Source organism: Zonotrichia albicollis, chromosome 14, assembly GCF_047830755.1.
Source record: "Zonotrichia albicollis isolate bZonAlb1 chromosome 14, bZonAlb1.hap1, whole genome shotgun sequence".
Lineage (NCBI taxonomy): Eukaryota > Metazoa > Chordata > Aves > Passeriformes > Passerellidae > Zonotrichia > Zonotrichia albicollis.
In genome coordinates this window covers 15,530,738-15,552,381 of record NC_133832.1, presented here as the reverse complement: position 1 = coordinate 15,552,381, position 21,644 = coordinate 15,530,738, and the positions used below count along the sequence as shown (strand labels likewise).

Below are 21,644 nucleotides of genomic sequence, written 5' to 3'. Positions count from 1 at the left end.
TTGAAGGGAGTTGAGGGAAGGTAATTTCCGCCTGGGTTAGTGAAACAGCTCGGTGGAAATTCTTGATAAAAATCTATTCTTCTTTGAAAATGCAGATCCAGGGAAATGTGAAGGCTTTCCACTGGAAAGAATGAGTTTTGCTGGATTTCTCAACCAGTTCTCTAGAAAATTTGTCAATGGTCACAACATTTTAATCACTGCTGCTTTTTTTGTCAGACCGAAATTTACACTCTTGCCGCCTTCCAGCCTGACACGAAAATGCAACATTTTTGGCATCGCCGCTTTATTTGTTCAAAATTTAATATTCTACAGATCTTTTGCCCTCCTTCTGGATCAAGAAAACACTGGAGATGCCAAGACATGCCTGGGATAGGGAAACCATTTCCCCTAAAGCACGGGAAGCTCCGGATGAGCAGCAGAGCAGAGCTCAGCACAGACCCCGTGTTTCTCTTGTCCTCGCGCTGGTTCTGGGGACACAAACGTGGGTTGGTGCCACCTCATTGTCCCACCCTGGGCCAGCACAGGCTCACCTCATGTCCTGCTCCTGGCCAAGCTGCTCCTGGGGCTGGAAGAGGGATTAAATTCTTGGTAAATCCATGGGAGCACAACCCGGAATCCTGTTCTGCTTTGAGGCAGGAAAGCACACAGACACCAATAATGGTGATAACCCAACACCACTGCCCTGGCTCATTTTCCACACCTTCACAGCCCCTCCTCAGCCTGGGGAGTTCCCCCTCTTCCCCCCTTACCCTGGGCTGCACAGAACTCTTAGGGTTGGAAAAATCCTCTGAGATCAAGCCTAGTTATTTGGGAGCTTTCTTTCTGTGGGGTAAAACCAGCCCCAGGATTCTCCCCCTCTATTTTCAGTGCATTTTCCAGCAGATGCTTCAGTCCCCAGAGACACTCCAGCATCAGCAGCCGCTGTCCCCAAGTGCCACTGCCCTGAAGGGGTCAACCCCCGCCAGCTGCGGCTCCGCGGGGACACAAACACGGCTGGGGACACTCAGGGTGCCCGAGGCAGCGCCTGGCACCGAGTGCCGGCAGCGCATGGTGTCCCTGAGCACCCGGTGGTACGCGGTGTCCCCGCCCGTCCCCAGTGTCCCCGCCCGTCCCCAGCTCCCGGCTTAACGCTGGTGGGAGCAGCACAAAGCCAGGACATCTCCCGTGATACAGCCTGGGAAAGGGTGAAACGAGGAGCAGATGCCACCAAAATGCACCAGGAACACCCAGGGAAGGCAGTTTGGGCACCGAAGTGTCCCTGCAATGTCACCGAGCGCTGGGGCAGGAGGATGGATCAGGATGGGCTGAGCTCCCCCAGCTGCTGTCCCAGCACTGGAAAAGCAAATCCTGCCCCAGGGACAGTCTGAGCTCACCTGGGGACACTGGGGGAGCAGGTCCCTGCCCCAGGGACAGTCTGAGCTCACCTGGGGACACTCGGGGAGCAGGTCCCTGCCCCTGCAGCTCAGGTGTCACCCAGGGACAGGGGACAGTGCTGGGGAGAAGCCCCAGGTGGGCACAGCAGCTCCTGGGACACTCAGAGCCCAGCTGGCTGTGGCTGCCCAGGGACATCAGGTGGGGACAGCACTGGGGATGGAGCCAGGGAGCATCAAAATGAGAGCAGACAAGGGTTGTGGTGGCTGTGACACAGGACCCTTTTGTGACTTGAAAGGGACACGGGAACAGGAGTTCAGGGGAAGGGGTGTGGGAGCTGGAGATCCAGCAAACAGCAGCCCTGGAGCAGGAGGCTGGGTTCCCTCCTGTCCCCAGGGTCCTGCAGGGTGGTGACACACAGTGACAGGCTCCCCTGCCATAGCTATGCACTGTGACAGGGCACAGAGCTCTGCATCAGAGGGAAACTGAGGCAGAGGTGGAAATGTGGGGGCCACCAAAGTCACTGGGGGGCCTGGAGCCGTGTGCCCAGCAAGGACAGGAAGCTGAAGCCCGGATATATTTTACACCAAAAATGCCCTTTCTGCTTCCCAGTAAAACCATGATAAGCTTGAATGAAAAAAACAGGAAGAAAATGAAGCAGTTGGGATTTTAAGTAACTTCCAAGCCCTTTTGCCCCCACAGCTCCAACCCACCAGGTGTGTGGAGGTGACTGGGCCCAGCTGGGGACTTCCAAGGTAGAACCAAATGGATGTGAAACGTTAAAGGTTTCACTGCAGCCTCAGTTTTGTATTTCCTAGAGTTGGCCCGGCCCTTCAGGTGCTCCCACTTTGCCCAGGGAAGATGGACAGATCACTCAAGGGGAAGATGGACACCAGCACACAGTGACAATCCCACTCAACACCTCCTCCTGCTGCCTTGCCATGCTGGGGTCTGAGCCCCTGGATCATCCCTGGCTTTGGGGGATGTTCAGAGCGTGCCAAATCCACCCAGGACCACAATTTGGGCAGCACTTACCTCGTGCTGGGACCAGCTGTCTCTGCCACCGTCACCTCGGGGGTCCTGGCACTGAGGGTGGGACATCTTGTGCCAGCAGGGACAGCACAGAGCCCCACTTCTCCCATTCCCACCGTCCCAGTGGGTGAGGACAGGGTGGAATTCCTCCCAGCATCCACAGCAAGGAAAGGCAGCAGAGAGGTGGACACAGAAACCCCCTCCCCACCCCAGCACTGTGAGCCACCACCAGGCACCATTCCCATTCCCTCCTGCTCCTTCCTGGATTAGGGAATGCTTCAGGAGCAGCAGCAGGGTGTTAGCAGAGCTATTAAATCATTTTAAAGGGGCTGCTGGGCTAGCTGGGAAACAGCCAGGTGGCCCCAATGGAGACAATTCCCATCCAGCTGAGTGTGATGTGGAGGAAAGGGGGTGCCCTGGCAGCAGTTCTTTTCCTGTGCTGAGAGATGGGAATGTGTGATGGCACCCCAAATGCCATATTTAATTTCTGGCAGGGATCACAGAGGACAGGGAATGACCCTTCTGGAGAAGAGGAGGTGGCTCAGAGCCCAGCACCCACCACGCTCCTGTCACAAATCACGCAGGTAACCAACGAGACTTCAACCACAATAATATTATTAATATTAATATTATTAATAATAATAATTAGAGTTCTGACCGATGGCTGCAGCTCTGGGCTACACTTTGGTGATGCTGTCAGGTGGCCTCTCCTCGGCTGGCCCCTGTCCTTTGGGGTGGGGCTGGGACACTCCCACCCTGTTGCTCTCCAGTCCTGCACATCCCACAGCCCTCCGGCCTTTCCTCAGGAGGCAGAACACCCAGGCACCGAGGAGGAAAAGGCCCACCAGGACCACCAACAGAGCCAGGGAGGCAGTGCCCTCGGGCTGGGGACAGTTCCACCGGGGAGTGCCGATGATCCTGGCCGAGATGTTCCGGCCGTGCTCCTGGAAGAGGCAGCGGGCCTGGCGCAGGTCGGGCACGGCCACGCCGGCCGCACGCAGTGTGTCCAGCCAGCCCAGCGAGCAGCAGCTCCAGGGGTTGCCAGCCACAGACACGGCCCTCAGGCTGTGGGACCAGCTCCTGACCGCTCCCAAGGCCTGCAGGTTGTTATTCCGAACATCCAGGCTCTGCAGAGGGGAGCAGGAAAGCCCCGTGGGCAGCAGGCTCAGGTGGTTGCCTGACAGGTCCAGCACTCGGAGCGTGCCCAGGCAGGGCAGCGCTACCTCGTCCATCTGGTTGTCCCTCAGAGAGAGCTCCTGCAGGGACAGCTCCAGCCCTGCCAGCGCTCCCATGGGCATGGACAAGTCCCTGTTTGCTGACAGGTCCAGGGAGAGCAGTGGGGTCCCACTGAAGGCGTGGGGGTGCAGCCTGGAGATGTTGTTCTTGGACAGGCTCAGGTGCTTCAAGTGAGGCACGTTGTAGAAGGGGGTGCAGGTGTCTCCGGGGGCTGACGTGTGAGAATCCCCTTGGAAATCCCTTCCCTGGTCAGTCCCCTGGCTCTCACAAGGCTGGAGGCTGTTGGAGCCCAGATTCATGGATTCCAGGTGAGGCAGGGAATCGAAGAACCAGCGTGGCAGCACACGGAGCGCGTTGCTGTGGAGGTCCAGCGAGCGCACAGACAGCTCCGTGCCATTGGTGACAGACTCCCTGGCCACGTCCTGAAGGCAGTTCCTTGCCAGGCTGAGGCTGTGCAGGGAGCCCAGGCTGTGGAAGAAGGAAAATGGGAACAGCTTCAGGCGGTTATTGCTGAGATCCAGGTCAGCCACGTGTGTCAGAGCGGCCACAGGACGCACAGTCCTGTTGAACCTCTGCATCTCCTTGTAGGGCAGGACAAACTCCCAGGGATGGGGTGAGCCTGGGAGCAGGGAAGAAATGAGGTTGTTGGAGAGGTTTAAGTGTGTGAGATCATGGGCTCTGGGGAGCTCTGGGAAAGAGAGGAGTCTGTTATGGCTCAAGTCGAGCACTCGGAGCAGGTAGGGCTCCGCTCCCTCCTCCTCGGAGAAGAGCTCCAGGGTGTTGTGGCTGAGGTTTAAAACTTGCAGCTGTGTGAGGCTGAAGCCAGAGATACAGTGGAGGGAATTCAAAGCCAAGTTCAGCACCTCCAGCTCTTCCAGAGGCTCAAAAGTTCCCTCCTGGATCTCCCTGATGTAGTTGTGGCTGAGGTCGAGCTGGCGCAGCCGCGGTGAGCTCCGGAAGGTCCCTGCCTGCAGCTTGGTCATCATGTTCCCAGAGAGATCCAGCACCCTCAGGCTGGTGAGGTTGCTGATGTACCAGCTGGCCATGTGGCTCTCCAAGTTATTCACAGACAGGTCCAGGACCTCTATATTCCTGAGCAGATGGAAAGCTTCCCCGTTAGCCAAGTAATTCCGGTCCAGGTGGTTTGAGCCCAGGAGCAGTGAGCGCAGCCGAGGCAGCTCAGCCAGGGCGGTGGCTGACACGGATTCCAGCTGGTTGAAGCACACATCCAGGTACTCCAGCTGCCCAAATCCTGGCATGTTGCTGCCTGACAGGTTTTGGATGAAGTTGTTGGAGAGTTCAAGGTACTTAATTCCTTTGCCAAGCTCCTTGGGAAATTTCTGCAGGCCGACTCCTTTGCAAGACACCTTCGTGGGGCTCTGTGGAGAGACAGGAGAGGTGTGAATGAGGAGGGGGCTACAAACCACAGCTCCAGGCAGGCCAGCTGCTGTCCAAGATGGGCATGAGAAGTGGGAATGAGCACTGCTCCCCCTTCCCAAGCCCAGCTGGTCCAGAGCATCCCTGTCTAGGCAGAAGAAGGGCAATGTGTAGGCTCCACCTTTCCTCTCGCTCCAGTTTCCTCTGGAGTTGGAAACCTGGATGGGAGCAGCTGACTTTTTTCTGGGGAGACAGAAACCTGCTGATCCCCATCCAGGCTCCCAGCTGCCTCACTGGAATCCCTGCACTCCATCCTCTGAGCACCTCAGGCATGGCAGGGACGTGGGAGCAGCTGGATGCCGGGGACCACCTCACAGGAAACCAGCTCCAAGGCAGGAAAACAGAGGAAAAGCTGGGAAAGTTAAAGAGATGGGGGCTGGAGGGAGGTGAGAGCCACAGGGAGGAGACCCAGGGCGATGCTGGCAGCCCCAGCCACGCTGCTGGAGCCATCCCAGCCCAGGTGCTCCTTGGAATACAGCCTTACCTGCTGGCACAGGGGGGAGCTGGGCCTGGTCTCGGGGCTAGCCCGGGCTCTGAGGATGGACGGGAGCAGGCAGAGCAGGAAACATCCCCGTGCAGCCCAGAGCATGTTGGGCTGCGGGCGCTGCCAGCCCCGTCCCGCTCCTGCGGCGTCGCTGGCAGGCTGGGCAGGAGCCAGGCTCTGTATAAATAGGCTTCAGGATGGGATGGGGGAAGGAGATAAGGCATGTGGGTGTTCGTAGCTACGGAAGTGGGAAAAGAAAGACATCAGCTCGCAGAGGGGGAAAAACGGCACAAAGCCACAGGGAAGGGAAAGAGAAACGGCAGGATGGGGAGGAGGGAGCTCAGGTGACCGGCTGGACTCGCTGTGACATCAAATGCCAGGAGGCAGAGGTGGCACTGGAAAGCTGAGAGGGTTTGGGGGAGTTTCCCTGTGCCAGGGGGAGGATGTGCCGTCTCCCGGGACAGCAGGGGCAGCTGGCGAGGGCTCTGCAGCCATCCTGAGCCAGGGACAGCTCCTGGCTGTGGGATCACCCGACTGTCACACCCAGGCAGTGACAGTCCCTCCCCATCCCAGCGCAGCCCAGCCCAGGGGACTCTGCCTCTCGGGAAACAACAGCTTCCCAGGGCTCTTCCCCTGGGATGTGCAAAGCTGGAATCCCCCTCCTCCTCCTCCTCCTCCTGCTGTCACACCCCGTGTCCCCACCTGGGCTGCCGGGTCACCTCCTCGCCCAGGGCAGGAACAGAAGGGAACTGTCCCGGCGGCAGCTCCAGGTGGGATCTGTGCGCCCGGAGCTGTGCCCCACCCACAGGGACACTTTTTTGGTGATGGTATCTCCGTGTCCTTGTGCCACCTAGTGCTGACACACTCCCTGGGGACACGCCCCCCCATGCTTCACGGGGCACTCTCCAAAATGCACAGTTTGCGGGGTTTTTTTGGCTCAGGGTGGCTAATTGCATGCGAAGGAGCAGCTCAGGCTACTGAAAGGATGTGAAGTTTCAGCCGCAGAGCTCATGCTCTAATCCTGGAGGTGTCTGGCAGGAAAAAAATAGTATATAGACATAAAATACATAAATAAATATAAATTATATATATATATATACACACACACACACACACAGAGTTACACAACTGAGTTACCCCTCTGATAGTCAGCATGGTGGGGGACACTGTCAGCCCAGGATGTGACTCAGCCTTGAGCTGGCCGTGTGTCCCCAGCATCCAGGCCAGGCAGAACAGTGGGGACAGGCCAGGGACGGCGTTTTGGGCTGCTGCCCCGTGGTGTACACGGCACATCTGTGCAGATGTGAGCTCCTGCCAGGGAAACACCGACCTCTGGGTGACCCCCGAAGCAGAACCGGCACATCCGGCCCTGCCACGCCCGGGGAAGCCCAGCCTGTCCCCCTGCACACCCCGACTGCTGGACGTGGCTCTGCACGGTGACACAGCCCCTGTCAGCAGCTGAAAAGTCCCTGATGTGGAGCAGGGACTTCTGCAGAGAATCCCTGGGCATTTGCATCCCAGGGCTGTGAACTCACTTGGTGGGAGCGCCGGGTGTGGATCAGAGCCGGCAAACACCGAGGCTGCTCTTGGATTGTGATAAAGGCAGAGTGAACCACACGGCCTGAGCAGGGAGAAACCAGCTCCCTTGTGCTTCTTGGCCTTCCTGCCCTCCATGCTGGCTCTGTCGGAGAAGTTCCCTGCTCCCACTGAGGCTTTTGTGGGAGCAGTCTCCAAAGGATGTGAGGAACGAGCAGCAGGACTGAGGTGTGGAGGAAGCAGGGGCAGAACCTCCTGCCCAAGTCACACCTCTGCCGTGGGTGATGGGCTCCAGCCTGGCTGTTTGGGAGCAGGATACCTGGTTATCCAAGTCCATAGGATCTGCCCTTCCTTCCCTGCATTCCCAGGGCATTGGGCTCCTGAGCAGCTCTGATCCCAGTGAGGGGACCATGGCTCTCCCACCCCTGAAGGACGAGCTGTTCCCTCACAAAGCACAGCCAACACTCTGCTGTGGCCATACAGACCTTCCATGCGAGCTCCTGGTGTGGCTGGGGAGGGACATCCCACCAGGAACACCAAGACAAGGAAAGAGCTGTGTTTGCCAAGGCCACCTGCAGCCAGACCCAAGTCCACATCTCCAGCTCACACTTTGGTTAGTGTGAGCACCAGAAAAAGCCTGTTAACACATTCCATGAAGGAGTTGCTCCCTCCTGCACCCCAAGCATGCACCGGGAAGAAATATCCTCCTCTTCTGCTCTCCTCCAACATCCCAAGCACACACCACAGGGGACAGCAACACTGGCCTTTTACAGAGCAAAGGGATTCTCCCTCTGCCTCCCCCTGCCCACAGCCATGGACCACATCCCAGATCCTGCCAGTGGGGGACAAGGAATGCAAACTCCATCCCTGGCTCTCCCAACCCCCTGTTATTTATGGCTGCCCCCAGCCTTGCTGCTCAGGCCTGTTCTAAAGCAATCCTGTTAACGATTTGCTTCATGTTCTCACTGTACACAGTTGTCCCGCTTCATTCTTGTCACAGGAACATGTCCCTCTTAATCCATTTGAAAGGAAAGAAAACCACAAAGCCCAGTGAAGAGCCCCCAAGGCTCTTGCCCATCCCACATGTCGAGGCTGAAGGGAGGAGAAGCCACTAAAAAGGCAGAGCAGCCCATTTGTCACGCAGTTGTTTCCCGAAGTGCACGGCTCCTGTGAATAGCGAGGCCGCGGCCAACGCTGCTGCCCCGAGGAATTTTTGTCTCCCAATAACTGCAACACTTGGCAAGGGACATCACTCGCTAGGGCTGGAGCCAGGAATGCTCCAGGCAGGGCGGACCCTCTGTGGCCACGGCACAGCGCTGGGACGCGTCCCTCCCACACCCTGCAGGTGACCACGAGCCACCTCCGCATGGAGCCAGCACCAGGAGCATGGAATCACAGGATTGGGCTGGGAGATCTTATGGATCAAACAGTTCCACACCCTGCCCTGGGCAGGGACAGCTCCCACTACCCCAGGTTGCTCAAGCCCAGTCCAACCTGGCCTTGGACACTTCCAGGGATCCAGGGACATCTTTCCCTGTGCCAGGACCTCAGCATCATCACAGGGAAGGATTCCTTCCCAATGTCCCATCTATCCCTGCCCTCTGGCAGTAGGGAGCCATTTCCCATTCTCCTGTCACTCCAGGCGCTTGTGCAAAGCCCCTCTCCAGCTCTCCTGGAGCCCCTTGAGGCACTGAGGTCCCCAAAACCTTCCCTGCTCCAGGCTGAAGATGTCACTTTGGGATTTGTCCCATTTCTACACAAGCTGCAACTTCACTCCCCTCTTGAAAGAACAAACAGGCTCTGGAAAGAAACACAGGGAAACAAAACCCCAACCAAGCTGAGCAAGTGTGAGCCAAGCGCTGAGACAACAGAGCAATTTGTGCCTCTTATGGCTCAGAGCATCTTATGGCTTTAGGTCTCCCCAGCTGAGGGGAGGTAACGGGACAGAGTTGCTCAAGAAGCCAAAAGAAACAATAGTGTCCCAGCTCCTCTATTAGTCACCAGAAATCAAGTTATGACTAGACTCAGCAGGGCTCAGAGAAAAGAAAAAGTGGTGACTTCATGCTGGACCGGATTTTAAAATCCCATTTTTTTTCCTTTGCTAAAGTCTCCATCACCACTTATTTTAGGTAGAAGGGTGCCAAAAGGAAAGGAGTGGGGGGAGGAAGGCTAAAAACCACATCTAAAAGCAGGACAGTTGCTATTAAAACAGAAAAAAAAAATCTCCTGTTTGAATATTTTATTCTTAAACATAACAAACTTCCTCCGAGTGTTGTCACAAGTACTTGTGGCTGCTCTACGTGGCTCGGTGAAGCCTGTAGAAATGTGTTCTGGTTTGCAAAATATTAATTAAAAAGAACAAAACAAAATTCCCCCCCCCAAACAAAACAAAACAAAACAAAAAAAAAAAAAAAAAACAAAACAAAACCAAAATACCCCCAACCCAACTCAACTTGCTGTAACAGCAGCAGTACTTGAAGGCAGCCCCCGCTGGGGCAAGGTTACCTCTGGGGTAAGGGCAGGAGCTGAAAGGAGCAGAGGCCTGGACCCGGGAATCGGCGTTTTCTTTGGGATTTGGTGGTTTCTGGAATGTGGAGGCAGTTTCCTATCTGCTAAGCCTGCTCTAGTTACTCCTCTTCCTCTCGCACTTCCTGCTTTTGCTTCCAAGCTCTAGGTCGAGGCACTTTTCCTCCTCCTCCTCCTGAGGATGAATGTAAACACCACTGACCCTGTCTCACGCACCTCTCCTCGCCCCCCAGCCCTTCCAGCTCCCCCTGGGAAGTTAGGGAGCCAGAACCCCCTTCCTGGCTGTGGTTAGCGTGCACATGCAGGAGCCTGGCTGGGATTTGGGGACAGGAGTCCGTGTCCTCCTGCTCCCTCCTGCCCGGGATGCTCCTGCCAGCGCCAACATCCGAGCAGAGCCCCCAGCTCTCCCAGCAAGCCTCGTGTGAAGGTCACAGAGCAGAGTATCAGTGCAGTAATACTTGAAATACTGAGACAAGGCACACCCAACAGCCTTTCCTCCTCACAACGCTCTCCCCACCAGCTTTTTGGTTTGATCCGAGTCTCCCCGCGAGTCACAGAGGACAATTGTGCTTCCTGCATTCACATATAGGAATAAATAGCTCTGGATCAGTTTCCTTTATGGCCGGATTACAGAACCCCTGAAATACTGATAGGCTTTATGAACAGCAGCACTGGGCAGTTCCGTGGGCGTCCCTGGCCACGCCAAGTTCCTCTCTAGGACGCGGGTGCATCTCCCAGGCGGATGGCCCCAAAGAAAGTCGTGTGCTTGCTCATGTTGATGGAGATGTCAGCGTGGACCATCTTCACAGCAATCTTCTGCCTGGCCTTGAGCAGGCACACGCCGGCCGTGTAGCAGGTGTTGAAGTTGGTCTTGCCGGTCTCGATGCTGCGAGTGCATTGCAGAAAGGGCTTCTCGTCCACCACCACCTCGTAGCTGGCGAAATCGGTGAAGTTGATGTAGTAGACCTGATGTGAAGCAGGGGGGAGAAAGGTGTCAGGGAGGGGGTTGGGGTGTGGGGAGCAAGTGCAGCGTCCTGGGGGTGTGTGCAGCCCCTGCTGGCCCCAACACCTTCACTCACAGGTGACTTGTCCCAAACCAACCAGGAGCCTCTTTTATTCCGGTTCAAACTGACCCAAGCATGCAAAACCCCCTGAATCCGTGTGCCTAAGGCTAAGCTACCATCCTGCTTATTCCACACACCTGCACAGAGGCATGCAGGACCCCCTGAGTGCTACAGCAGCTTCTCACCCCACACCCAGACACACACATTCCACTGAAGGCCTCTTGCACTTACCTGGCCAGTCCTGCTTCTGGTGCCAGGAGCCTCCTTTAGTGGTGACATCAGAACTGCCCTAAGGTGGCCTGGGAGCTGCCTCCTGGGTAACTGGACTCGGTGCTTGCACAGGCACGAGCTATTACAGGGAAAAGGCTCTCCCAACCTCCACAGCTTGGAAGGAAATCACCTCACAATGCTTTTTCTGATTGAACTCCCAGACTTCTTCCAAGGCCCTGTGACTCTACTTGCCCTCACTTAACCCTCTCCCACACTCTGATTCCAAAGAGCTGCAGGAGGAAGACCTGTCCAAGGAGAAGTCAGTCTCAGGGAGCTGCTTCTTCCTGAGAAAGGAAATCCAGCCCTTTTGGAGGCAGGAGCTGCCTGAACACTGAATCCCTTTTTGCTCCTTGATGGACTACAAATGATGAGGCTTCCCTGGTCCAACACTGTGACCAGCACTCAGCATCTTGTGAAACAATTATACTTTGGCCCATGTGGAGTTATATTTCCTGTCCCCATCCAAACTGGACACGTGTCACCAATTCCATGGAAGAGCACCTGACATCTGTGGCCCGGTTCATCCCAGAGCTGGTTCTGGGGAGAAGCTACACAAATGTGGGGAGGCAAATGGAGTCACCTGGGCTGGAATCTGGCCAAACCACCTGGGCTGGGAGTCCTGTACTTCCAGAGTGACACAGCTCCAAAATAACCACAGAGTTCGGGTCTTTTAAAGCACTGAGCTCAGCGTCCTGCCTGCAGGGACGTTTGGAAGGGTCGGGACCTGGATAAACGGAGGGATAACCCGGGACTGGCTGGTGTAGGGTGTGCTTTCAGTGACTAATCCCTGGCGGGCGGTGTCCTGGCGGTGACAGGGGTGTGACACTCCTCCCCACACCCCTCCTGAGCCGAACACAAGCTGCTGGCATTTGTCTGTTGTCTGGAGCCCTCTCGTGGTTCATGCAAGGCTTCCACCGGAACACAAGAATAGGAGGAGTTAGCCTAGGACCGTACTCACTTCTACCTGACTATAGATGAAGTATGTGCCGTCCACCAGTACCTCCAGCTCCCCACTGCGGGCATGCAGCTTAAACACCTTGGGGTTCAGAGTGATGCGAGACCAGTCATTGAGGACTCCACCTGAAAGATCTCAGTATGAGAAAACGGCGGTCACTCAGTACCCGTCAGGAGGAAAAGCGCAGGAGCAACACAAACACAGTCACAGCACCACAGGGAGCAGGGAATTCACAGGGGGAAACCCAGGATTACACACCAGGGAGTGGGAGCAGGGACTCCTCTCTAGCTCTAGGCACACACCATGGCTTGTGAGATCACCTGTCCTCCCAGCCCTCTGTGTTCTCCTCAAAATCCAGTGTAGGGCCTGCTCTGCTCATCCCAGGGCTGGACACGGACCTGCCTCCTGCTGACCCTGCAGCTGAGCTTGTTTGATCCCTATTCCCTACTGTGTCCATGGGAATGGTCACCAGAGAACCATCATGGAATGGTCTGGGTGGAAAAGGATCTTAAAATCATCCCATTCCATCCTCTGCCATGGGCAGGGATACCTTACACTATCCCAGGTTGCTCCAAGCCCTGTCCAGCCTGGCCTTGGACACTTCCAGGGATGGGGCAGCCACAGTTGCTCTGGGCACCCTGTGCCAGAGCCTCTCCACCCTGACAGGGAAGGATTTTTTTCCCAATTTCCCATCTAAATCTATCTCCTTTCAGCTTAAAGCCATTCCTTCTTGTCCTGTCACTCCAGGCCCTTGTCCAAAATCCTTCTCCAGCTCTCTTGGAGTCCCTTTAGGCACTGGAAGGGGCTCCCTGGAGATTTTTCTTCTCCAGGCAAATGGAGGCCATGATTGATTTTAATTTAAGGTGTTCCTTGACCTAACCATTCCTGACTTTCCAATCGGGATAGTTTTAACAAAACCTTTGCCTTTACAACTCCTAAGGTTTCAAAAAGCCAGAATAACAAGGAAGTAGGAAATTGCATCATATCTCACAACACAATAATCCCTCAATATACGGATTTATGGATCCACCACCCAGTCCTGTGGGATTACTGGGATAACCTAGGGACAGACTTTGCTATGAGCCCCAAACTGAGCCAATATCTGTAGGTGCCTCAGTTTGTCAAATCCCACTCTTTTCCTCTCAGTCTCCATCTGCCTCTCCTCTCCCTGCTGGATGGGCCTTTTACTTAAGAGTTGGACTCGATGATCCTTGTGAGTCCCTTCCAACTCAGAATATTCTGTGCATCAGCTGGAGCTCTCCAGGCTGGCAGCTGGACAGCATTCCTGGCTCCCAGCTCTGGATTGTTCCTGAGCAGCAGGGAAGGACACTCACAGGGCATTCCCGCTCTTAGAGAGCAGTGTTATCCCTCTGGAAACCCTCAGCATCCCCAGTCATGAAGGGAAAATTGCTTTCTGAACGTAAGCAAACAGCAGCTTTTCCCTCACATTGTTCCTGGGAACGGGCGGTTTCCTTTTCATTCTGGGGAGCTGCAAGCACAAATCCCTGTCCATGAGAAATTCCAGCTGCCACTGCTCACAGGGAAAGCTGCCTTCCCACAGGAGCAGTGGCCAGCCCTCCCCATCCCACGTGTGAGGCAGGAATTCATGGACAGGGATCCTGCAGCCCCCACCCTCAGGAGACCCTCCCAGCCGGGGATTGGGGTGAGGATGGATGGATGGATGGATGTGGTCCCTGGGGAGCCGCACGTGGGGACTCAGGGAGGGGACAAGCCAGCTCCTGTCCAGCACAGCCAGAGCAGGGAGGCAGGAGGTGATGAATGAGCCCCAGCTGTTGGCAGGGAGAGCAGCAACTTGAGGAGAATTTGGATGGGGATCTGGGAAAGAGGAGGAGGAGAGTGAGGAGCTGCCTGTGGATGGGAAATAGCTTGGCAGGATCTGGGATTAAAGGCTGTTGGTAGGGACAGAGGTGCTCAGGGGACCTCAGGAAGAGCTGGACAACACCTCTGTGTCCTCTCACCACTGGGTCTTCCCTGCCTTAAATTCCTGGGAAACTGGAGGAAAATGGGCAAATGGGGAAGAGACAGGACAAGGATCGACTGAGGGCTTAAAATAGAATGGGGGGAAAAAAGGCCTGGTCATGGAGGGGCTGGGGAGGCACAAGATGTACCTGGAGGTCAGGGAGAGGGAGATTCAGGGGGACAGAATTACTGGGGTGGGCAGGGCAGGGATAATCTGGGAGATAAACAGGAGCTATGGGGGAACGGAGGTGGAAACTCCACACAAGACTCTTCTGGGGCAGTCTGGGCAGGGGTATTGGAGAACAGGGATGGGCAGGGATCATCTTGGAGCTGTGTCATGGGATGGACTGGGATCCAGGAGGGGCTCTTCCCAGTACCCACAATTATCAAGAGATCCTTACCATTCTTCACTTGGATTGCTGAGCCTTGGCCTTGGAGATGGACCACAGCTGGCTGCAAGGGAGAGCACAGGGATTGAGGATTAATGGGAAGCACCGTGCCAGTCCACAAAAATGCCCCCCAAAGCTGGGTTTTTCCATGGAAAGATCAACCCACCTGGATGTCTCTGGAGCTGGCCTTGTCTGTGGCACCTGAAAAAGGCAATTCCACATCATTGAGGAGGGTTGAATGAAAAATCCCATAAATAAAACTTATTTTATCCCAAAAGAACCCTTAAACCCCCTCATAAATAACCTTTTTTTTTAACCCATAATAACCCTGAAGCCTTGCATGAATCACTTTTCTTACTCTACAATAACCACTAAACCTCTGTTTTAACAGGAGGAGGGATATGGGGTGCAGGTAATATTAAAATATATAAAACATACATATTAAATATTTAAAAATATTAAAAAACATACAAGAAAGAAAAAGACTCATCCTACATTTCCCTGGTTTATTCCTGGCATTTCTGTCCAGCCATCAAAATTCTTTATTATTCAATGGGCTTCCACTAGAAGGAAAAATTGCACAACCCATTCCCTGATCCACAGCAGGAATAAAACCTCTTGGCTGCGAAGATGCCAAGTTTCCCTCTGCAGGTCATCCACTCCATCTCCCTTCCCTGGGAGCCAAACCCTAATTAAGGAGGAGATGCCCGTGGCAGCACAGCACGGAGCTGAGGGGCTCCTGCTGCTCCTGGCTGTTCAGAGCCATGGAATCCCAGAAATCCAGCATGGTTTGGGTTGGAAGGAACTTTAAAGCCCATCCTGCTGCCATGGCAGGTACTCCTTCCACAGGCTGCTCCCAGGACATGGCCCAGCACACCCCATTGCTGCTCCAGGCCCTGGTGCCATCACACTGGGACACTCTGGTGACATTTCCAGCATTCCCACTGCCCAGCCTGGAGCAGAGGGCACAGATGGATCCTTACCTGAGGGGCCCTGCAGGCCGGGGGGTCCCTGAGGGCCCGGGGGGCCAGGGGGGCCGGGCGGGCCCATGACAGTGGTGCCTGGAATGCCGGGGATGCCGGGAATGCCGGGGGGGCCCTGCGGCCCGGGAGGCCCCGGTGGCCCTTGGGGACCGTTGGGCCCTGGAGGACCAGCCTTTTTACCTGGAAAACACAAGGACAGGCCTCACTGGGGCTGCAGGGAGTGGGAGCCTGGGGATGGATCACTCCTGGCTCAGCACAGCCGGGGTTGGGGTCCTACGGCTCCATGCCATGAGGACAACGCTGCCAGCAGGGCAGGAGCAGGTCCCCACCCTGCAGGCTCCTTCCTGGTGGGAATCACACTGAAACGAGGCATGAGGGCTCTTCAGGGCCTCGCAAGGGATGGAGGCTCTGGGCCACTCCACTCAGTTTGGAGTCACTCCTCAAGTCCCATGCCCTGGGGCTGGTCACATTCCTATGTACCCAGGATGATCTCTGGACACAGTCAGGATGTTCCCAATGCACCCAGCCATGGCTGGGCTGTTCTGGTCAAACAGACAAACCACTCTGCAGTTGCTGTATTTGCTGGGTTTTGATGGAAAACAGGGATAATCTTTCCTACCTGTTGCACAGGATTAGGACTGGGAGATGATCCCCATGGCTTGGTCTCCTCCAGAGGGCAGTTCAGAGCTGAGCTCCAGCTCTTCCCCAGTGCTGCTGGAGGAGCCCCTGTGCTGCTTGTGCCTCAAAATAATTCAATATTTTGGGCTTGGGAAGGACTAACCCCATCCAGGGGATGGAAACACGGGGGAATTGTCACAGTCACAGATCCCAGACTGGTTTGGGTTGGAAAGGACCTTAAAGCCCATTTAAGGGCTTTTTGTCCCACCTTCCACTAGCCCAGGCTGCTCCAAGCCCTGTCCAAGCTGGCCTTGGACACTTCCAGGGATCCAGGGGCAGCCACAGTTTCCCTGGATAATCTGTCCCAGTATTTTACCAGCCTAGTGGTAAAAATCCTCTTCCCTACCATGATCCTCAAACACCCCACAGGTCCCAAGGAAGAGAAATTACACAACCACATCAGGAATGACTCCTACATACAGAGTGGGATGAAAGAAACTCTGCAGGGAAAGCCTGGTCCCCACTCTCCTGATTTTCCTGACAAATTGATGTTCTTTTGATGTAGTTTTTAAAATGCCACTTTGGAACAGCTTTTCTGCCAAGGAACATAAACAGAGCAAAATCTCTTCAATTGCTGCCACAAGGTCCCCAGTAGGACAGAATTAAATTCATATTTAGATGACAGCAGCAGTTGGGATATGAAATTATAGTTGTTGGAATAGTTTCTGAGCACATTTATGTACTTGTTTCTCCACCAATATCCATCCTCGTAATGGACAGAAGTGTGAGGACAAATCCATCTGTTTTAGCACAGGACTGGGAATCTCTAGGTGGCCACTAGCCAGGAGCAAGGACATCAGGGTGGGACAACTGTGGGCATAATTTAAATGTGCAGAAAATGAAGTTAAAGCAAGCAGGAGTGAGTAAAGCCACACTGGCATCCTACAAAACGTGGGAAAAGGCTTCAGGGAACAAATCTCCACAGCAGTATTTCTCTCCTAATCAGCAGCCATGACATCCTACCTGAGCTGGCCACAATCCAGACCTCCTCTAATCCAGTACTTCTCTTCAGGATGATGTCCTGCTTTGGAAATTATCACCTTGAACGATTTTCCCAACACCAAACTCCTCTCACTGACATCTCTACAATCCAGGCCATCCCAAGGGAGGACTGCAGACAGGGAGTTGAGAATGCTGCTGCTGTCACTCCAGGCTTCCCTTCCCAAGAGGGATGCACATCACAGCTGGTTTAACTCATCTGCCTTCGAAATCTGCTCTGCTACTCAGGGAGCTGCTGCTTGAGCAGTGACAATCGCTCATCCCAGCCACACATTTCTGTGCCTTTCCCTCCTTCGAGGCACTTCAACCACTTCTCTGCATTAACAAACCTCACAAGACACAAAATATTCTGTTTATTATCTGATAGCTCCCTTATCAGGTCTCCAAGGAGGGTCCAGCACCTAAATCCCAGCCTGCCAAATCTCCCATGTCTGTACCCACGGGCTCTGAAACTCAGAGCAGGCAGAAGCAGGGAGTTCTCCATAATCCTCACTCATCAAACAATGAACTGGAACTCTAAAGGCATTAAATATGACAATACCATAAAATTAAGCTACTTTATACAGCTGTATGCAATCCAGCTCCATGAGATCCCCCTGCCCCTCTGGAATTGCTCTGGAGGCTGCAGCCATCAGTTGTTATTTGTGGGGCTGATTGAACGTGGGCTGAGCTTTGTTAGGACAAACTTCTCCAACATAAAATTTTATGCTGCTTCTCAGGGTAAATACAAACAAAGTTGCTAAGTGTGGCCTGTTCCCACCTCTCAGCTGTGGCTCTGGAGTTTGCATTCAAAGATTAAAGCCATTTGATGTGCAACTGCAGTAGTACAGACATTGAAAACGCGACTGCTCCATCCTTGGACTTGCTCAAACTCCTGGAACTGAATGTGGGACCCTATGTGTGGGACCTAAGTGTGGGATTCTAAGTGTTCCCAGCAGTCCTACAGAAACAAGGATGGCATCAGGAACCCCCCAAAACAGGGCTGCCTGAATAACCCAAATCCCAACAATCCACTGCAAACTGCCTGAGGAACATCACAAAATCCACAAAACCTTGAGGGCTGAGTAACACTCAGAAGGGGCTCATAAAATGATAATTTGGAGGTTAAAACAAGGAAAAGCAGAATGTAAAATGTGTTCATGCTGAGTTTGGTGGGTCTGAAGGAGAATCCAAGCTGCAAGTTGGCAGGACTGGGATGAAAGCCAAGGCTGGGAAACAGCAGCAGCTCCTGGTATTTGGTACTGACTCAACTCAACTCTTCAACTGGAGAATCTTCAGGATTACTTCTGCACAATGTAATTAAATTCTTTCAGTGTTTAAGGAAGTTTTAAGGGGTGCTTGTGGGTGTTATTCCAGCCTTTCCTCGAGAGGGAAGCTGCCATTGGTTTCTCCTTTGTATTGGCCGAAGAGAATTCACAAAGCACAGAGAGGAAAATGCAGTTAAAAGTCAAACTTACCCTTTTTCTTGTTTTTCACTGAACTTGGACCTACAAAGGGGAAAAGAAGAAAGAAAATTAGTGAAATTCAGTGATCATTTCGTCAGAGAAAATCCCCATTGCCATTTTATTTTCCAAGTGGACAATGGATGTATTTGTGGCCCATGCAGCAGCACAGGAATGGTCTCAGCTGAGAGCAGTAACCCAAATATCAGAGCATCACAGAGTGGTTGGGGTTTGAAGGGACCTTTAAAGATCATCTGGTCCAACCCCCTGCTGACTCCTTGTGAGCCAAGTTGTTTAAAAATAAGAATAAAACACTAAAAAACCACAAAAGCAAAGAATTATTCTGAACTGGCTGTTTGAAACAATGGGAACCCAAATCTCCCAAGCATGGAGAGAAAATATTTACAGTGGATCTGAGAAATGACAGGACTTTGTGAGCTGAGGCTGAAGTGTGAAACATGTTCCACTGCTTCCCCAAGAATTCATCATGTATGGGAATTAACTTCAAAAATCCCCAAATACTCCCTTGCTATTCATCAGGGAAATCCCACTAAAACCTGGGGTTTAGCACAGCAATGACTGAAATCACCTTTAACTGAAATAAAATTATGACCAATTGAAAGTAATGAGGTTGCTTTGAGTCTGAGGGGGTGGGGAAAGGTAAATTCCCAACAGAAAAGACATTTCCCCATAGATAGGTAGAGGAAAGAGAGGAAAAGAACCAGAGAAATTACCCATCAACTTTACTGATGCTTTTCCAACAGAAATATTGATTTTCCCACATTGTGCTGTTGGGTCATGGGAAAATGATGGTATTATCTATAAAAGGCATTATCTGTTAAAGACCTTACCTATAAATGGGAGATTATATAATTTATATAATTTAAGGGAGTAATTCCTCCCTGTCAGGGTCTGGCACAGGTTGCTCAGAGAAGCTGTGGCTGCCCCATCCTTGGAAGTGTCCAAGGCCAGGCTGGACAGGGCTTGCAGCAACCTGGAATAGTGGATGCCCATGGGGATGAATGAGCTTTAAGATCCTTCCATCTAAATGATAATTTCTGCTAATTCACTATTTTAAATAATATTTTTATACTATTTTTTAATAATACTCAAAGGTTGGACAACACAAGGATTCCTAACAATGCCACTCCAGTATACCACTAGGGAGCCACACCAAATTGCAAAACCTTTTAGGCTGGACAACCAGGCTCCTGATTCTGCACTTCTGAGCCCCACCAGTCCTCATTGTAGCCACCAGTCACTGAACAACATTAGAAGAGGGGAAAAAAAATCCCATTTAAAGATCCCAGCCCATCCCAGCCCAGCGAGACGCGAGCGGCTGTGCCTCGGCAGCCCTCGGAGTCACGAGAGTTTATTTCATGTTCCATAGATCCCACCATTAGCACCAGAACCAGAGTGAAAGTACAAATAGCTGTGGCCAGCCAGACACATTTGGGCTGGCTGGATCCAATTAGCTTCAAAGATGACTGGGAGGAATGAGAACCACATGGGATGTCAATGTTCGCAGTCTATATTACAACACACACATCTGTTCCAGGCACGACAGAGAGAGATGTTATGGATCTGCAAGTGGAGCTTTCGACAGACACAAAAGTATTCCTGACACGAGGGGGGAAAAAAACTCAGAATTATTAAGCTTGGGAGCTTCTGAGTCTCTCTGGAGTTTGCATCTGTTCGCCTCCCGAGAGCAGGGGGGGGATCGTTTAATTGGAGCGCAGAGCTGAAGCTTCTGATACAGCAGAATTTCCCTTGGTTCTGCTCAAAATGGGAAGTTCATGAGCTACTGCTCCATTTAGGCTAAAATGGTAATAAATTACTGGGTCTAAGCTGAGGGCCACCAAAATTTCAGATCAGTATTCCTCTCAGGTGCTGAGGTGTTGAGGCATAAGGCTTGAAAACTTGCCTAGATGTGCAGAGGAGAAAAATGGTAATGAAAATATCCTTTCTGCCAGGGTTTTCAGAGGCCACAACCCAATATTTAAATATTACACTTGTTATAATATTTTAAAATACTTTTCAAAATATTTAAGTTAGTTAAATGCAGTGGTTGAACACACAGATAATATCAATATAATATAATGGATACCCCATTCCCTGGAAGTGTCCAAGGCCAGGCTGGATGGGTCTTGGAGCAACCTGGGATAGGGGAAGGTGTCCCTGCCCATGGCAGGGCAATAAGGTGAGTGTTAAGGTCCTTCCCACCCAAACCAATCTGGGATTCCATGATATATCTGACCCACTGATTACCCCTTAATTGATGGTTAAATACCTAAAAGTTATGCAAATCATTTATTTACTGTGGCTTCATGCAGCCCTTGATTCCAAGGATGGCCTAAGAGAAAACTCTGTTTTTTCCACTCCAAGATGTGGATCACAGGTGTATCCACTGTGATCCTTCACTGTCCAGGAGTATAAAAATTACAGGATATCTTCTGCTGCTCCAGAGCCTACAGACCTGCCACCTTCATGGAGAAGGAAACTCAATTGACTTGAAGAACTTCTGAAGAACTTCGCCATGCTGCAGTTGAGGATTTATTCCAGTACCAACGGGATCTGAGAGCAACCCAACTTCTCAGCTGTTCCCTGGCACCTCTTTTCCCTTCTTTTTAAGTGTGCACCTTTCTGAGTGCACCTTTCTGCTCCTGATGAATCCCTTTCCATATCCATCAGGAATGTCCCAGAGATCCAGGTGGTCCCAGCTGCCAGGAGTGAATGTGACAGGCACCCAAGCACAGTTATTCTTCCTGACTTCTGTCCTTCTTCCCACTAATCCCACCTCTCCCTTTCCACATGCTGCCTGTTCTCCTTTGAGGTCAAACCAGGCCCAGACCTCAGGAAGTCCATCCCCTTCTGTTTTTCCCATCTTTCAACTGGAATTAAATATATGTTTGAACTCTGATCCCCCCTTGAAGGAGTTGTCAGCTCTGTTCACCCCCTTGTTTAGGGGGAGGGAAGTTGGCCAGAGCTGTTAATACAGAAATGGACTGGGAAAGCAGGACAGGCTGGATGGCTTTGAAGGATAATAAGCATGGAATGAGATTCAGTCATACAAAATATACAGTCCTATAAAATATATATATATATAAATATATGGGAAATAATAAAGTGCTCTGGTGAATGCTGGAGGACACCTGCACGTGCTCAGCTGCTGCTGCTCAGCCAGGCAAGGCAGAAGCACAATCCTAAAATGGGAATAACTCTGGAAAACATGGGGAAATCCTGCTGCCACTTAATGAAGGGT

The 21,644-nt window shown here is 52.7% G+C and overlaps 2 protein-coding genes across 8 annotated transcripts in view; both read right to left on the bottom strand.

Annotated features, from left to right (window-relative positions):
- Nucleotide 1: 1 nt before the first annotated feature.
- Nucleotides 2-9,737, bottom strand: LOC102073933 (transforming growth factor beta activator LRRC32). 2 transcript variants are annotated; one of them, XM_026794271.2, is made up of 2 exons: nt 5,561-6,525; nt 2-5,018 (listed from the first exon to the last, which is right to left on the bottom strand). In XM_026794271.2, the coding sequence occupies exons 1-2, from the start codon at nt 5,663-5,665 to the stop codon at nt 3,081-3,083; spliced, it is 2,043 nt and encodes a 680-aa protein (XP_026650072.2). In that variant the 5' UTR covers nt 5,666-6,525; the 3' UTR covers nt 2-3,080. The 2 variants fall into 2 exon arrangements, with proteins under 2 accessions (XP_026650072.2, XP_074407450.1); XM_074551349.1 differs by lacking the exon at nt 5,561-6,525 and adding an exon at nt 9,602-9,737 and having other exon boundaries at nt 3-5,018.
- EDA (ectodysplasin A) overlaps nt 9,343-21,644 on the bottom strand; it is a 60,063-nt gene continuing 47,761 nt past the window's right edge. Inside the window, exons 3-8 of one of the 6 annotated variants that reach the window (XM_074551355.1) lie at nt 18,398-18,427; nt 15,264-15,443; nt 14,447-14,481; nt 14,293-14,344; nt 11,957-12,036; nt 9,343-10,588 (exon numbers count right to left, since the gene is read on the bottom strand). In XM_074551355.1, the coding sequence (XP_074407456.1) occupies nt 10,337-10,588; nt 11,957-12,036; nt 14,293-14,344; nt 14,447-14,481; nt 15,264-15,443; nt 18,398-18,427 (629 nt within the window). In that variant the 3' untranslated portion in view covers nt 9,343-10,336. Of the gene's footprint in view, nt 10,589-11,914; nt 12,046-14,292; nt 14,345-14,446; nt 14,482-15,263; nt 15,444-18,397; nt 18,428-21,644 lie in introns of all 6 variants that reach the window. The other 5 variants (XM_074551354.1, XM_074551352.1, XM_074551353.1 and 2 more) reach the window with 5 other exon arrangements.